The sequence below is a fragment of the Xenopus laevis genome, chromosome 1S (genome assembly GCF_017654675.1).
Source record: "Xenopus laevis strain J_2021 chromosome 1S, Xenopus_laevis_v10.1, whole genome shotgun sequence".
Taxonomy (NCBI): Eukaryota; Metazoa; Chordata; class Amphibia; order Anura; family Pipidae; genus Xenopus; species Xenopus laevis.
This window is the reverse complement of record NC_054372.1, coordinates 130,187,547-130,204,896: the sequence shown is the minus strand read 5'-3', so window position 1 is coordinate 130,204,896 and position 17,350 is coordinate 130,187,547. Positions and strand designations below refer to the sequence as shown.

The 17,350-nt window shown below is 39.9% G+C and overlaps 1 protein-coding gene across 2 annotated transcripts; it reads right to left on the bottom strand.

The window, feature by feature from the left end:
* Positions 1-430: 430 nt before the first annotated feature.
* On the bottom strand, positions 431-14,540 carry jph4.S (junctophilin 4 S homeolog). Of its 2 annotated transcripts, none has more exons than XM_018243930.2 (6): positions 14,053-14,540; positions 12,463-13,296; positions 11,249-12,041; positions 5,994-6,112; positions 1,468-1,856; positions 431-1,353 (listed from the first exon to the last, which is right to left on the bottom strand). In XM_018243930.2, the coding sequence occupies exons 2-6, from the start codon at positions 12,839-12,841 to the stop codon at positions 1,273-1,275; spliced, it is 1,761 nt and encodes a 586-aa protein (XP_018099419.1). In that variant the 5' UTR covers positions 12,842-13,296; positions 14,053-14,540; the 3' UTR covers positions 431-1,272. The 2 variants fall into 2 exon arrangements, with proteins under 2 accessions (XP_018099419.1, XP_018099420.1); XM_018243931.2 differs by lacking the exon at positions 14,053-14,540 and adding an exon at positions 13,996-14,052.
* Positions 14,541-17,350: the final 2,810 nt, after the last annotated feature.

The window sequence follows — 17,350 nt, the reverse complement described above, 5'->3', positions numbered from 1 at the left end:
CGATTTTAATTAATCGGCAAAACTTGACCAGGGTGTTATAAAGCAAGGATGGCTTTTGCATAATACATCCTCCAACACAACCAGACCCTTCATGTTTATCCACTGGACAAAACCTTTTGCCCTTGGTCCATTAGTACCTTAAAGGGGGTCAGTATGACATACTGTTAGATAAAGAAATCTAAAGATGCATCAGCTCCTGTCAATTCCCATTATTCTGATCGATTAAGCGGACTGCCCTGACTAATGGAACAACAGTATTAAGTCCATGCAGAGTATGGCCCTTTCATATCTACCTGTTTGACCTGTGGGCCGATTGGTCATACACAATATAAAGCAAGCCTGTGTATGGCTGCCTTAACAGTTTATGATATTTGGTAAATATAAAGCCTTTTGCTCCACTGCAGAGGTCAATTAATTATGCACCACACACATATTAGTATTTTATTCATTTTATTATTCCAGCTTTTTCTTTTATTATTTTTTTTTTTAGGTTTTTTTCTTTTTTTTGCATTTCCATAAGAAGGCAAAATACTGCTACAAAAATAGGAATGAAGTGCATGCTCTGACTGGGAAATCAAGCTTTAGGTAAGAGGGTGCACAATTCAGTTGCTAGGAGGGAACGGGCAGGAGAATTCAGGCATCATAGCAAGAAAGAAACTGTACATCTGTAGAAAAAAGCAGGCACAATGCATAACCAGGGCAGCGCTGGGCAAGGATTTGGGACAATTAAAGGTGAGAGTTGTGTAAGATCACACAGGATATTAAATGGATTGGCAAAGAGGGACTGAGTGATGCATCAAAGAATGGTTGAAGGCAATATATCAAAGAGCATAAGGCAAGAGTGGGAGGCAAAGGAAAGAAAAGGAATGCTGGGTAGGAGGCTTTGTTACTCTGCAAAGGCAAAATCTTGCAGATATGCTGAACAGGATCATTACATTCCTTGAAAGAAGATACGATAAAGAGAGAGGAAGAGGAGAACACAGAGAAACATTAAGTAAAGAGAGGCTACAACAGAGGAGGATTATATAACAAAAGACAGAAAGACGGAGATAAAAGGAAGGTGAATATTGAACAGTCATAGACCATATTGACTTTGTACTATTAAGGAGACTGCTTCTCAAATCAAAAAAGACAGAGAGAGCAAGAGAGAGACTGAAATAGAGCATGATAGAAAGTGATAGAGCCCTTTATATGTAAACATCAGGGAAGAGAGGTAGAGAAGGAGAGACAGAGTGCGAGTGAGTGTCAGAAAAGGGACACTCCTTCATCTCATCATGTCAGAAAATACGAGATGAGGAATGCGAGCGAGACATCAATAAACAGCACGATAGCCACCACAAGAGGGTCAGCATCCTGCAAGAAATAGAAACAGATAAATCAGGGATGGACAATGGAAGAAGAAGAAGCAGGCAAGAAAGTTGAAGCAAGAAATAAATAAATAATGAAGTAGAAGAATGTGCCCATTACCGTTTGCATACTTGTTTTTTGGGGAGACTCTATTATCTCCCCCAAATCAACTTCTCCCACAGAGTCAATGCTGGATTTGGGATTGTTCAGTCCCGTGGGAGGGTGGGACTCAGGCAGCATTTGTTCTTGTGAGTGATCAGGAAGGTGCACAGGGGTTCCCACCTCAGTGGAGTTATCTTCCTCTTCCTGAATTGGCGGGCATAGAGTTGCTTCCGGGTGTTGGGTGCAACTGAAACCAGGTGGGGTATCAGGATGACTGGGAGGCAAGCTGGGCTCAGGGGTTCCATCAGATAAAGGGGTTGCATCATGACTCAACTGTGGACACTGCAAAAGCCATGGTATACCTTCCTCCGCTATGATCTCCTCTCCATCCTGCACACAAAGGGAACCTACAAAGAAAGCCAAGGATGAACTCATAGACAACAGACCTATAGATAAAAAGTTTGCAATAGTCTTAATTATAAGTGACCTATATATGAATCATTAAAGAATTCATAACACTGTATCACACCGGCAAGTCATTGCAATAAGCAGTTAATGTTAATTCAGTTTGCTGACACCCTTAGGGTAATGGCAGACAGGACAATTCAATAGGTTTTGTTGCCCATCACTATAAAGTATGGTTATGAATTTTATAGGTTATTCTTCCAATATCAGCGTCCTTACAAACCTCACTGAAGCCAGTCTGCATGATCATGTTTTGCTTTTGCAAAGACATAGCAGACAGAATAAACTGAAATGTATCTCTCCATGGGGACCAAAATTAGCTGAATCAGTACAGAGACTCTTCTTCAGCTAATGCTGTACTGAACCCACTGAGAACAGAGACTGGGAATGTTGAGTGCTTTAATACCATAGCTGCCAACTGTTTCTTATTTCTAGAGACTGTCACTGTGACTCTCTGTTCCTGGATTTTATAACTGATCGTATAGTAATAAATGATTCCTGTTCTCACCCCGTTGCCTACAGTTACTAAAAAAAGGGGCACATGGACTTAGAATTACATTATTATAACTACGACAATTTAACCAGTTGCAAGTCAGTTGCAGTACAGGTATAGGACCTGTTATCCAGAATGTTATTCTGTTATCCAGAATGTTCAGGCCCGGATTTGTGGAAAGGCCCGGGCCTAGGGCGGCAGGATTTTAGGGGGGCGGCATGCTGCCCAACCACACCCACATTGGTTCAAAAACACTTGGGATGAGCTGGACATACAATCATTTTTTTAATTACCTGTGCACCAAACCCTATTGCTCCAGTCCAGATAAAGAAAATTTGCACGAATAAAGGGGAGGGGACAGGGGCAATGAACGGCAGTGGGGTTAGGGTGCCCACTATGTAAATCCGGCCCTGAGAATGTTGGAACCTGTGGTTAAGGGATAAGGGATCTTTCTGCAATTTGGGTAACCATACTTTAAAGCTATTAAAAAAATATTCAAACATTACATAAATCCAGTAGGATTGTTTTGTCTTCAATGAGCTTTAATCAAGCACTAGTAAGGCTCAAGTACAAGGTACTGTTTTATTACTACAGAGAAAAAGGGAATCATTTTTAAAAAGTTTACTTATTTGCTTATAATGGAGTGTATGGGAGACAGCCTTTATGTAATTTTCTGGATAACGGGTTTCCAAATAATGGATCTTATACCTGTACAATACGGGAACCCTGGAGGTAACATCTTCAGGCAGGTGTTAATTCCAGGGCTACCTTGCTTTGCTTTTCTCCTTGTGGGCTGTACCAGTTGCAGCACACACTAATAAGTGGGTGCTCATTATTATGCTATTATTCTATATACAAAACATCTGACTTTTGGGTAAAAACATGAAATTTTTTGGCATTTTTAAATGAGCCTTCAGGTAAGTTAAATGCAAGGAAAATGCTGCTTCCATATTAAGAACAACTGTATACCACAAATTGGAATTCAGCAAAGCAGAGGAGTTCGAAAATATCTATCAATTGATAAATTAGCAAATGCAGTAAAAAAATTCATTCTTAAAACCAGTGTGTACTTATTTCATATAAAGCAGCAGTCATATATAAGGCTGACAGGCAGCACATGGGACGTAATCTCAGGATTCCGTCATTAATTTAAATGGAATATGCTTTTTATGGCAGAAAACAAATTACAGGCTAATGACAGGCATGTCTGCAGGGTTTAGGCTGTTCTCAGTTACCTGAAAAACACAGGCATGTGCCATGAGCTCAGTGTTTTATGACTTGGAAGCTAGATTTCATTACAACAATGTATGGTCAAGATTCAATTCAATTAGAAATTTGTATTTGTGTCCTTTAGCCCAATTCAGCTGCTTCTCTGCCCATGTATGGGGCCCTCCGACAGGTGACAGGTCTCCCCGATCGATGCCTGGCCAAAAATCAGTTGGATCGAAAGTTGCTCTGTCTTTTCGTTTCTCCTATCCTAGAGCGAAACTATTGCATTACCACGATATCGCCCACCCAAGGTGGGCCTGTTAGACGAAAGAGATCTCCACATGAGCAAATCTTACAGTGTTTGGCCTCCATAACATATAATTTACCAAAGCAGTTGCTGATTATCATCCTCATTGTAAATGTGCTGCATGCAACATAGTCGGCCAGATATCGATCGGGCAGGCTTAAAAATCCCTTGGTTCGAGGACCATTTCAGTTTGTTGATGCAGTCCTCGGTCCGACTGTCTGTATTCTCCTTGTTGTGAACGAGTGGATCTCTGTGTCTATGGCCAACTTAACTCCCAGAAAATGATGCGTTGTGGGTAAAACATGGCAATTTGCATTTATGCACCTGCAATTGTCAATGAGCCATTTGTGTTTTTATGTTATTAGCAGAATTAGATAGCTACAGCTCTGCTTGCTTATCATACATGGCAAGATATAAGGTATTTTTATTTGCACACCTGCCCAGAAACATGGACATGTCTCTGAGAAGATATTATGAAATTCACTGTAGTTTGTCAGTGTATGGATGTCTGCATTAAAGGCTAGTGTTGTCCCATAATCAAGCTACTTTATTTAGAGACAATTTGGGTATTTTGTCCTGATAGCTATTCCCTGGGAACATGTCTACAACTCAGTTATATCAATTGAGGCAGGGAGTGCACATAATGTAAGAGAATGAATGAGCAATGTGAAATGATAATTCATGGAGATGACCCATTAACAGCTCCAAGTTAATCACAGAAAAAATGCAGAGCAATTGCACAATATTTAATTAATCTTCAAGAAAGTTTCACATAGAGAATATACCCTAAGGGTCTGCATCAGGGTAAAACAAGATACAAAGTGGCAGACAGAGACACCTCACCTGATGAACAAATATATTCCTTATGAGTACAGTGCTGCTGGCTCCATCTGCCACATTTTTCCTTTTTTAACTTCTGATACCACTGATTGATAATTATTAGTCAATTTATTGTGATTTGTGATCAGTCAGTAAAGATCAATGTTACTCATTAATGCAATGAACAATCCATAATTAATCCGACTGATTTGTTATTGATCAATAGAAACTTGATGATCAGTTGTTCTGGGGAGGAAACAATCAATACAACATAGCTTAGTAATGGGATTGGATACCTCAGACCAATTTTGCCTTTGGGGCTCTGAGGGATTGAATCCCTGAAAAGATAAGACAATTTTGATTATATCAGCCAAATTTTCCTACAGTTTCAATTGAATTGTTAGGATACTTGAATTGGTCTGTTTAAAATTCCTGCAAAGATTGAATGGCCATGGGATTTCCCATTTGGTCTATGATATATTATTGGAGCTTACAGATGTGCAAAATTGACCAGGAAAAATGTGTTGCAACTAGAATATATTTGTTGCCCCTTTATTAATAGTCTCCAAAGATTCTCATTAGGTCTTTCGATTGTCAAGAAAAATTGGTGTGACCCTTCCTTTCTTACTTTTTTTTTCAACCCTTACAGATTTCCACAGTTCATTTACGACATCGCACTGGTTGCTAAACTTTGCTAACAGTGTTTGTAATGTTATTCTGTTTAATAAACTGAAAACGCCCAGGTCAGGTGAAACAGAACATCAATTAGTAGACAGGATACTTGATTTGACTGAAGCAAATGCTTCTCATGATAGTGCAAGTCAATCAATGTTCTTAAATGGAAATGGAAGTACTCAGGATAAATGGGTGAGTAGATAAATGAAAAATCTCCCTTGTCTCATGTGAATTTCTTTTCAATTTCAACTCTAGGTGACCTTTTCATTTAATCATTTTTAAAATGTTAAAAACGCATAAAAATGTATACATTGTGAAGAAATTGCATTACATGTAGTACATTATCCAAACAACAACTGAGTTTTTTTTAACAAATCTCTAATCAGATCATTGCAATTTTTGGTGAAATTGCTTACTGCTTCTGAAACATGGTCAGCCCTTTAGTAAGGTTTGTTATGCACATGAAAATTCAGTGTTCATGTCATGCAACTTCATAAATTCTGTTCACTTTTTTTATTAATGATAAGTACATGTATGGTCTTGTACTGTACATGTTTTGTACACACAGACACTTACTTGGTGTCTCCAGCAATTCTTCTAGGTCTTGAGACAAAATCTGTGCAGCTCGAGAAGCTTCCAGAGCCTGTTGAGCAGCTACAGATGCTGCGTCAGCTTGAAGGCGGGCATCTGCAGCACTGCCAGGGAGAGAGGGAAATCTGATAAACAGCTCTGCCAGGGAAAGACAAATGGAATTACTTTGCCAGAGTGAGAAACAGAACTGCATGGCCAGAAAAAGGAAACAGAGAAAAGATTAAATTGATGTGTCCTCCACTCATGAAGAAGAAGGCAAGTGCCAGCCAAAGCAATAGAGAGACAAACTCATTGGCAATGCCATGAACAGTCAGAGCTGCCAAAGCACAACTTGAACACATTGTCAGAAGCAACAGAAGAGGTACTTTATTTCCCTTAATATTGATAAAATGCCTTATTTCAAAGGTGCTTCAAAATAAGGATAAGCTTGTCTGTGCCAAATAATTTACTCAGCACCAATGCAGCTTAATTTAATAAAGTAATAAATCATGCCTTGAAGAGATATACAATGCACAATGACCAGTAGGTACAGGCCCCCAAAGCAAAAGTTTTCTAAACATTCAATATATATCATTCAATTCAATACATTAAAGGGGACACGTCACCCAAAAAAATTGTTCATAATCCTATTTTACCACATCAGTCAAGCAAAATGAACTTTAATTACACTACATAAATTATTTGAATCTTGTTTCCTTTAGTCTGGGAATTCATAATTATAGCAAGCAGTCAGGAGCCATTTTGTGGACACTGTTATTAAGACAAGCTTTGCATCGTCTCAGAATCTTGTTTGTGCACCAGAATGGGGGACCTGATGTCCATCCCCATGCACTGGCTACACAATTAAATGGTGAAGAGAACTGCGGGAATGTGGGGAGAGCAACAATTTCTAGGAAGTGCTGAATGGAAAGTGAAAGTAATTTTCTGCCCCGCCTCTATGCCAGATTGACAGCTGAGATGTTTAAATGAGTTTACAACAGTTATGAATGCTTTAATAAAAAATAGAAATTGGATTTCATGTTTAATTTGAAAATGACTTTTATTATACAGATGTTTGTGTCTGGGTGACAGGTCCACTTTAAGTAAAATTGTGCATCTTTCAGGACCCACTGCAAACCCTCGGCAGCATCTGGGACTTCTTTTTGTATTTAACATGCTTTTACTTATTGGTCTTGATCAAATTCTTTAGACTACAGCAATAACCTAGTAAGAAATATTATGATTTGATAAGTCTTCCAGCCTGCACAACCATTTCTTTATGCTTAGGCCAGTTGGTAAACAAAAAGAATGGATGTTATCACACATGCTGTTGACACTGCATTTATTCTGCTGTGTGCTCTGAAATTATTATACATGAAACTGATACTGTATTTTATATTACCATGTGCTCTGGGGGCATTATATGCAGTATATGTAGAATTTGCACTTCAGCCATGTGTTCCATGGTATAATACAGGAAACTGGAATTCAATGGAGGAATCTGCTTAGAAAATATCTATAAATACCCTCTCCAAATGCAAAAATCAACCTCTGTCCATAGAAAACTGTTTTTTTTAACTATTACAACAGAAACACATCTGCTCAATGTGTGATTGCTGGTTGGAATTCCCCAGTTTCCCCCTTAGTTCATCATCATTGAAGAATCCAACGTCTATTTTTTCTTTCATCCAGGACACTGCCAGCACAGAAAGAGAAAACAAAAAATAGACCTAAATTGTTTCTTCCTTCCAGTAAAAGTGGAATAACTAGTTATTTTCACTAGACCGTAAGGCAGGTTATATTTATGTGTTTGTGAGAATGCCTATTTCTCCAACATATATAGCTCAATGTTCCAGCAATTCAGCAAGCACCTCTGAAGGAGGCAGCACTCTGCTTACTGTAAACCTGCAGAAGCCACATCCCCCTACAAAGGCCAGTAGCGTCACTTGAGGGGGCGGGCCCTGGTGCGTGACGCGCAGCCGGGCCCCGCCCCCCTCCGTTCAGCCGCATTTGGCCGTATTTGTCAGTGGAGCATGAGCTGCCGGGTGGCCCTGAGGGGGTGCGGGCCCTGGCCCACTCGCACCCCCTACTCCCCCGGTAGTTCCGCCACTGACAAAGGCATTGTTGGAGGTAAAAAGTGCTGCTGTAAATTATAAGGTGACTTTTTCTTTTTATTGTATCCCTGAATAGCTCAACTATTTACAATGCACTGTTTAACAGTAACACCAAAAATGAAAGTGTTTTAAAGAAATGCCAACATAATGTACTTGTGCCCTGCACAGATAAAACTGGTAAGTTTGCTTCAGAAACACAACTATAGTTTATAGAAACAAGCAGCTGTGTAGCCATGACGACAGCCATTCAAGCGCAGGATACACAGTAGATAACAGATATGTTCTGAAGAATCCCATTGTATAATATAGAGCTTATCTTTTATTGGCTGTGTATCCTGTGACTTTTCTCCTTTTTCAGCTTTGAATGGTTGCCCCCATGGCTACTTGGCAACTTGTTTATATAAACTATAGTAGAGTTTCTGAAGCAAACACACCAGTTATTCCTGTGCAGTGCAACACTACATTACATTGTCATTCATTTAAAACACTTTAAGTTTTTGGTGTTACTGTTCCTTTATATTCTACTATGGTACAAAGTGAGACATTCAATGACCCATGGTGAAACCATAGAGACATTAAAAGGACACCTGACAGGGACATATACACTGTAAAATATTAAAGTGATATACAGGAAATGTAGGAGCACCTGCATGCCACAACCAAGCACTTAAACTAAAAATAGTATTCCAGTTCAACTGATGAGATTTCCCTGCAATAAGTCAGATCCAATTTTAGAATGTAAGAAAGTGAATGCTAGAACATTTTTAACTTTCAACTCAACAAAGGTTAAAAAGGATAACAAAAAGAGGATAACAAAATGTAAGCATATGGCTAGTTTGTCTTTAATCTTATATAAGTATGTTGCAGGCTGATACAAAACGTTGCTTGCTTTAACACCACAAGCACATCTACATTGTTGTAGTTATAAGATGGCCAATAAAAACACATATGTCTGATCATAGATGGAGCAAAATTAGGTTGACTATAATAGTCCGTGTTTTCATGATTGTCTGCAGACATAGAAAATTATAGTTTACATTCTTCCTAAAGCAGAAGTGGTTTGACATATATGCAGCATTTTTTACATACAGTTGTAAGGGAATCAGTCATTACTGGATTCTGACCGAACAAAGTGGCAGCCAGAATACCCTGAGTTCTATTAGCATAAAGGACTCATTTACCAATACATCCTACATTTCTCCTGTGCAGTCGACAACTGCAAACAACCAGAAACCATCAGTTACCGATAGCAACCAATCAAGCTGAAAAATGAGGGTTGTTATAGGCTAACTGCACTGGTATATTGATGGTTCCAGTGAATGCAACCTTACAGGAGAACTAAATCCTAAACATTAATCTGACTAAAAATGCCATATTGTATATAGTGAACTTTTCGCACCGGCGTAAAGTTTCAGCTTGTCAATAGCAGCATGATCAAGGACTTCAAACTTGTCACAGGGGGTCACCATCTTGGCTAGTGTCTGCGACACTCACATGCTCAGTGGGCTCTGAGCAGCTGTTGAGAAGTTAAGATTAGGGGTTGTTGCAAATTATCAAGCATGGCCTGTAATGTAAGCTCAACAAGGTTGATTATTAAATGTTGATGCTAGTTGCACTGCCAAGTGGCAACTATTTGTATTAATGACTAATTAGCCTTATATTGTAACATTACAGTCAGTCCCTTAGCTCAGTGAGGGGCATTTTTGGGGGCACAGATCAGTGGTGTAACTAGATATTACTGGGCCCCACAGCAAATTACTTTTCAGGCCCCCAAAATGTTTAGAGGTTGACTTGTTTCTCCAATATTTATTGAAATTGTATGTGAATTAGGGCCTCATGGGGCCCCTATACCTTCTGGGCCCCCCTGCAGCCGCAGGGTCTGCTTCCTCTATAGTTACGCCCCTGGCACAGATCTTACCTGCTAAAGGGCTGTTGTTGCTTTGGGCTGGTACAGAACCACAAAACATAATGTACAACATTTCTAGCCTGCTTATTTAGATAAGCTTTAGTTCTCCTTTAATACTGCCATGTACAATGACATTTTTGCCAATACTCTGGTTCCTTCTTTGTAGCAATGTTTTCAGGGAAGGCCCTTTCTGTGCAAAGTGAGGTCTGCACAGAATGAATATGGCGAGACAGGAGTGGAAGAACCTGGCTGGCCTGCACAAAGTCCTCACCTCACTCCAACTGTGGGATGAGCTGAAACACTGACTACAATCTAGACCTTAGTGACCAATCATCAGTGCCCAACCTTACAAATGCTTTTGTGGCTAAAGGGAAACAAATCTCACCAATAATATTCCACTGCCGCGTGAAGACCATCCAAGAACATTAGAGGCTCTTTTAGAGTCAAAGGGATGACCAAAATCATACTAATACCCTTGTTTTTAAAAATTAAATGTAGGACAGGCTGGTGATCATACACTTTTGGCCATAGAGAACTAAAAGTAGTAAGGGTTACTTCTCATTGACTGTACAGGGAGGCATCTCTAGTAACCCTAAACCCCACTTCACCAAACAATTGTTGTTTTACAAAATGAATAAGCATAAATATAATTACAATTATATTGAACACACAAAACGAAGTGACAAGCATTAACACTGAACCTAGTGTATTTTAAACAGCATTGTTCCCAAGGTATGTGGGTTCTAATCTGGACCAAAATATTTGGGTGTAGTTTATATATATATATATATATATATATATATATATATATATATATATATATATATATATATATATATATATATATATATATATAATACACAAAAGCCATGAATATCTTGTAAATGATATCCTTATAAACGGCGAGTTCTGATGTCATCAGTTATAAACGGTGAGTTCTGATGTAATTTCTGTCACATGACTCACTGAAACTTGTGTATTATAATAAATAAAAGTACCCCCAGTTGCAAAATCTGAGGATATTAGAAGTTACCTCGAGTTCCATGACCTGTATAAAAACACTCGGCCTTCCGGTTTGTACTTTTATATGGTCATGAAACTCCTCAGTAACTTATAATATCCTTATATTTTACAAGAGGGGTTCATTTATTCACTATATTACCTATTACCTCAGTGGCAACTCTTACAAGAGAGAAAGCAAGAAACATACTCATTACAATGAGTCTGACATAACCTCTTACCTGGCCACTGCCATTTCCTGTTTCTGTCTGGCAGTACCCTCTGCTCTTCTTGCAGCTTCTACTGCTCTCTCCACCTTCTCTCGACCTTTGCCTCTTCTTAGTGGGAACAGACTTTTAACTTTGCCACTGGTTAGTATATTCATCTTATACTTGCCCTCTTCTCGTGAGCCATCAGGAAAGGTTGTCCTACCATAACCATGTCGGCGGTTCCTCAGCCATTCTCCCTCATAGCAGAGTCCATTAGACCTGCGGCTGACACCATAACCAGTGCGTCGGTCACTTCTCCACTCGCCTGCAAATATCTCGGTCTCCCAAGCAGCTATTGGCAACTCTGGGTCTGTGTCCGCCACACTTGCACTAGAACCATCTTGACTAGCACTAGAGCCCAATGAACCCCCAGCGCCCCTTGACTCACTTCGCAGGGAACTACGTTGGCTGTCTCGACCACTTGAGGGAGTCTTATTATCAGACCCTCGATGCAATCGAAACCCACTTAGAATGAGCGAGCGTGAAAAGAAGAAGCTCCTTTTTTTGGGCTTTCCACCACTACCAGGTCCATGAGATTCTGAACCAACCCCTCTGACTTTCAAGACAAATCCCCCTCGGGATCCAGAGGCTGGGCTTCCCGGAAGAAGACTAGGAACAGTGGGGCAGTGGGTATCAGGGGAGTGAGGCAAGGAACTGAGTGTTGGTGTACGAGGGGAGCGTAGGAGGGCAGCCTGATGGTAGGGAACACTTTGACGCACTCCATAACCATGGCGCTTACCGGATTGCCATTGTCCTTGATATGTACCTATTTGGAAATAATAAAAAGTGATTTATTAACACATGTCTTCCGTTTATAGTGTTCAAAATAATTTGCCACATTTCCATTATATAATACTCATAGCACATTTTACTAATACACCTTAAAGGGATTATAAAACCAAACAACAAATCTAGTAATGAAAGTAAATAGAATTTTAAGCAACTTCAAATTCAGTTTTATAATTATAGTTATTTGTAAATGTAATTGCTAATGAAAGCAGTAACTGTCACTTGCACTCACATCCTCTGCACTCACTGCTGGTTCTGCCAATTAAAACAATGTAGCAGCATAGCAATAAAGTTGATTTTCCAGTTGCCATTTTAGCAAACATGGAATCTAACTGATTATCCATTTTCTTTATCACAAAGTCAATTTATTTTATTTTCAAATTATCTGTATTGCTTACCTCCATCTGAGTAAGTTTCCATCCCATATCCATCCTGCTGTCCATCTGTCCATAGTCCCTCATATTTTGCTCCAGACAGACTCTCTCTCACACCAAGCCTCCCCTTTAAACCATGTGTCCATTCGCCCCTGTACAGCCAACGACCTTTGTGCTCCTCTCCAAGCCCGTTTCTCTTGCCTTGGTCCCAGTATCCACGATATGTGTTTCCACTTGGCCAGGTGTAAACTCCCAGAGACTCAAAGCCATTACTCCAGAGGCCACTGTATTCCCCCTGTCTTGTAGGACCTTTGCACACTCCATAACCATGTGCCCGACCATCCTGCCAGTCCCCCATATAACAACCGCCATCTGAAAACCCAAATGTTCCTCCGCTGAACATGCATGAGCCGGTCTCACTATTGGTTAGTCCACCAGGATGTTCCACAATTACCTGCCCTGTACATCAAGCATATTTTGTTCTTCTCCTGAAGTTCACACATTCATGACTGACACAATGCAGACAATATATTGAAGATCATGGGACACAGGTGATGGCAATGCCAATATTTGTCAATTCTAATGTATGCTTTTCTTAGGAGCCCCAGCACTGTTTTTTTTGGCTTTCCTGTAGTTGCTCTTGATTCTTCCAAGAATTCCTTTGAAAGTTTCCCTTTAAAATTGGCTTTTGCAAACAGTCTATTCCAATCTGCAACTGCAGGTTTCCCTTTTCCAAGTCATCTATTATACGGTGCCATGGATCTGCCTTCCAAACATTTTCTGAAAGTCACTATTCCAGACTTTCTGATATGCGCCTTCACTGGTTATTTCTCCTGGAGAATCTCAAGCAGCATTGAACTATACAGAAAAAAACATGACATATATATATAGATACATTGATAAAAGGAAACATAGTGGGGTAAATATACACAAACACATATTTATTGTGTGAATAATCAGGTGATATGAAGTGATGTGTTTTTGTGATTGCAGGTGCTACTGTGTAATTATTTGACCCTTTATTTATTAAATCACAATTAACAACTGGCTTTCAAATGTATCCCACCTTTGGATCTTTGAATGCATAAATAAACATCTTGCAGCTCTGTTTACAATAAACAGCAGAATATACAGTACATTCTCACTGTAATTAAAATGGTATCACAAAATGAATCTTATTTTTACATATTAGTAATCACAGCTATGACTTTCCCCAGACACAGAAATAAATACCATAAAAACTAGCTATAGATTTAAATTGATAAATACAGGTGTATAACATAGATTTTTATAAATGCAGACACTCACAAAAAATGTATGTGTGTGTATAAACATATGAACAGCATATCACAACGGGCACAGAACACATCTGTACACACAGCTGGACAAAATAATAATGCGTGCAGCACAGGAACAAAATTACAGCAGCTATGAAAAATGCTCTCATTCCAAGCAACAAAGATAAATGAATTAACACTTCACACAATGCATAATGTCCGTGCAGCAGATGAATAAATGGTAGATCTTTCTTTGTACAGATTCTAAACAAATACTCACACACATTTAGCAAAAGACACGACAACATCAGAATCTGCTCCCATGACTCGTACTCACCTAACAGTTGATATAGATGCAGGCTGCAATAGCTGAAAGGGGTGGAGGTTTGCAAATGATAGGAGTGATGGTACTGGTAGGCTAGAATAGGAATTGAGGGTTGTTAAATGTTTTAAGGGAGCAGAGGGCTGGAGGGGTGGTTTGGAAAGGCTGCATTTTGGTTGAGGTTGGAGGGCTGGGAAACATGGAATATTGGGGTGGAGGCTTCGACAGGGGTCAGGTGTGAATGGTTTTAACAGGATACAGGGTAGGAAAAAGTGGTGAGAGTGTAGCGTTCTAGAGAAATTAGTGTATTGGACAGAAGTGATTGGTTTTAACTAGATTGTATAGATAAAAATTGAATCCTTTGGGGAGGTGTTAAGGGGAGTGGTTGTGCAGGGTGGGTATGGCAGTAAAGAAAAGCAAGGGGTGTGGATACACCTGGAAAGGGAGTTGGATGGGATGTAGGTGTGATAGGTATATGAGAGGAAGTGCTGTTTAAATGGGTGGGGGGGTTGCTTGTGCTGTCAAAGGGTTGCAGAGGGGTAGAGAATAGTAAGAGATGGAGCATTGGGAGAACAAATTTACATGGGGGTGGGTCTGAGGTGTGGTGTACAAAAGCACAACACAGTTAACTTGTTAGTGCCCAGAAAGCTTCGTCCATATTTAATTTTTAGACTTAAAAAAATACCTGTCTGATTTCATGCAGCAATATGTTTAAAAAGATGTTAGGTTCTATTTCTCGAATGTTGTGTTAAATGTATTTATTTATGCACTATCACCTCCCATAAATAGCTAAAACGCACGATGTATAAAAGCGTTCTACACTCTGTATAAATCTATTCATTGCACATTGTCTTCCTTCCCTCCCTAGTAACATCCTTACTGCTGTGCCATGGATACAGTCACCATGGCAGCAAGAGGAGAAGAGAGGCTGGACCCATAGAAACAGTAACCATGGTGAAGAGCGCTGCAGAAATCCTCTGCTATCATGTTACATTAAAAAAACACACTGAAATACACACTCTCAGACATGCTACACATTCTTTGAAATTTTTTCCAGAAAACTAGCAATGGTAATAGTTATAGTTATAACAGAACAGTTCTACAACACAAGCCTGTGCAATAGGAGACTAATTTCCCTATAAATGAGATACTGCTTAATAAATAAATGCCGAGCACTGTGCTGTGTTTAACACTCGAAAGGCCAGGCTTAACTAAGAAAGCTTGCCCCTGATACTGCCTCTTTGACTATACAAAATTATTTACAGTATCTGCGTTTCCACCGTGTGTGGGGAAATTATCATCATATATATAAATGCATGAACAGATAGTCGTTTAGACTTGTATCTTATTATTTTTCAAAACTGACAAGAAAAACTTTGCATGGAAAAAAAAGTTTGTTTCTGAGGAAAGCAATGTATTATACTGTATCAACAGTGAAATTGATGGCTACTTTTCCATTATGCAGAGCTGCCAGCTGGAACACTGAGCTGCGAGAATGACAGCGGCGGCTGCTTTAAATGATGATATTACATTTTGTGAAAGGGGTTGTGAAATTCTTCCTTTGTACCCTCAATTGGAGTTGAGATGTAGTTGAGATGTTGCTGTATAATGGGCAGAAGAAGCTTTATACCAGTTTCTGTGCTCCTCATGTCTAGACTTGTTATCCTTTCACAGATTCAATTATTACCATGATTGTAAACAGATCATACACGTATGTTTCCTTTTAAACAACGGCAATGGGAAAACATAATAGCAACCTATTATATACTCCAATATACCGTAACAAAGAAAACATCTAGAAATCACATCCACACACCCCACTAATGTTTGTTAGCTGTGCATGTAGTAAGCACTTAGTAACAAAGAAAGTTAATCTTTAGTGTGGTGGCTTGGCATGAGGAAGGACTAGTCTAATTTGTTATCACATAATGCTTTGTAATGTGTGTAGGGAACACATATGGTTTGTGCACAGGTTAGAGAGGGGACATTGCTCATGCCAGGCTGAAGCTTGAAAAATAACAGAAAGGCATGTAGACAGGCAAGCAAGGTGGCAGCTTTATAACTTGCCCCAGGACTTAAAGGAAAACCAATTAGCCAGAAATCCCATCCGCAGGGATATCGCCAATTCACTAACAGGTGTAGAGGACAATTCACTAGCAAACGAGGCCGTCGCTAGCGTTAATTTGCACTCTATCGTCAGGCGTTATTTCGCAAATTCAGTAAAGTGCGAATTTTTTTTTCCAGAGTTTATATCGCCACATCAGACCAGGCAAACTGCTAAAATTAAGATACATCTTCCTTAATCTTATGTCAGTCATATTATGTCTGCCAGAAAGTCCTAACTATTAAACTTTGTGTGTTACCATTTTTCTCCAGACATTTGAGGGACATGGAACATTCATTTTAGGGTGGGCTCAAGTCTAGGACATTAGATGATCTCTTTTATCTTTGTTATGCTTCCATGGACATTTGTGATAAAAAGTGGCCACTTCAAGCATTTGCACCAACATCTCTAATAAAGACGTCCATACGACTTTAATGTACCTGCCTTATTCAAATTGTCTTAAGTGTAAAAATAGCTTTGAGAAGTGATGGCTCATGGCCCACCTTGTGTGGCCCTCTGCTATAAATGCTTTATGTAAACTTTAAATGATATGAGAACTGAGATCAACTGGCCCCTGCATTGTTCACACCTCCGATTCAGACTGTTAAAGCACTGGATTGTTCACACTAATCCAATGTATTATTCACAGCTGTCAGAACCTGTATTGTTCAGGTCCAGGTGCCCTAGGCGATTTGGCTGGCGTGGCGCTGGCTGAAAGTGCACAAATTGACACTTGTGCGCATGCTCAAATTATTGCTCTCGGCATGCTTGAACTGCACGCTCGCATGTGCAAAACCCCACAATCACGGTAGTGATGTGCGTTCCGACCCAATACCCGCGGGACCCAACCTTGCACACTTCTTTGCGGGTGGCTGACAGGTGCATGTTGAGCTCTTCTCCTGTTCTTCACCCACCACAGATTGTAGGGCATTTTGTCACTGTACATAGTATAGTAGAGTGTATTGGTCCTGATAGGTCTCCTACCTTGCTCTACTCTGCCTGCGTGTGCCAAATTCTGCCTGCCCTAGACTGGCGTTGTGCCATACTCTTCCACTTGTGCCATACTCTTCATTTATAGAGATGAGCCTGGTCAATGCCGGATTTAAATGAGGCGCGCCCCTAGGTTGCGCGGTCCGACCAGGCGGCCGCGCGGTCCTAGCGCCCACCTCACCTCCCCTTCCCAGCGCGCCGGCGCAGCTGCTGTAAATG

Bases quoted from the DNA above. Each gene is read 5' to 3' on its own strand.
- jph4.S (XM_018243930.2), bottom strand. From the start codon at position 12,841: ATGTTCAGCGGAGGAACATTTGGGTTTTCAGATGGCGGTTGTTATATG. The intron at 12,042-12,462 runs GTAAGCAATACA...ATTTCCAAATAG, and splicing joins GGAAACTTACTCAGATGGAG to GTACATATCAAGGACAATGG. The intron at 6,113-11,248 runs GTAAGAGGTTAT...TCTCCCTGGCAG, and splicing joins CAGGAAATGGCAGTGGCCAG to TGCTGCAGATGCCCGCCTTC.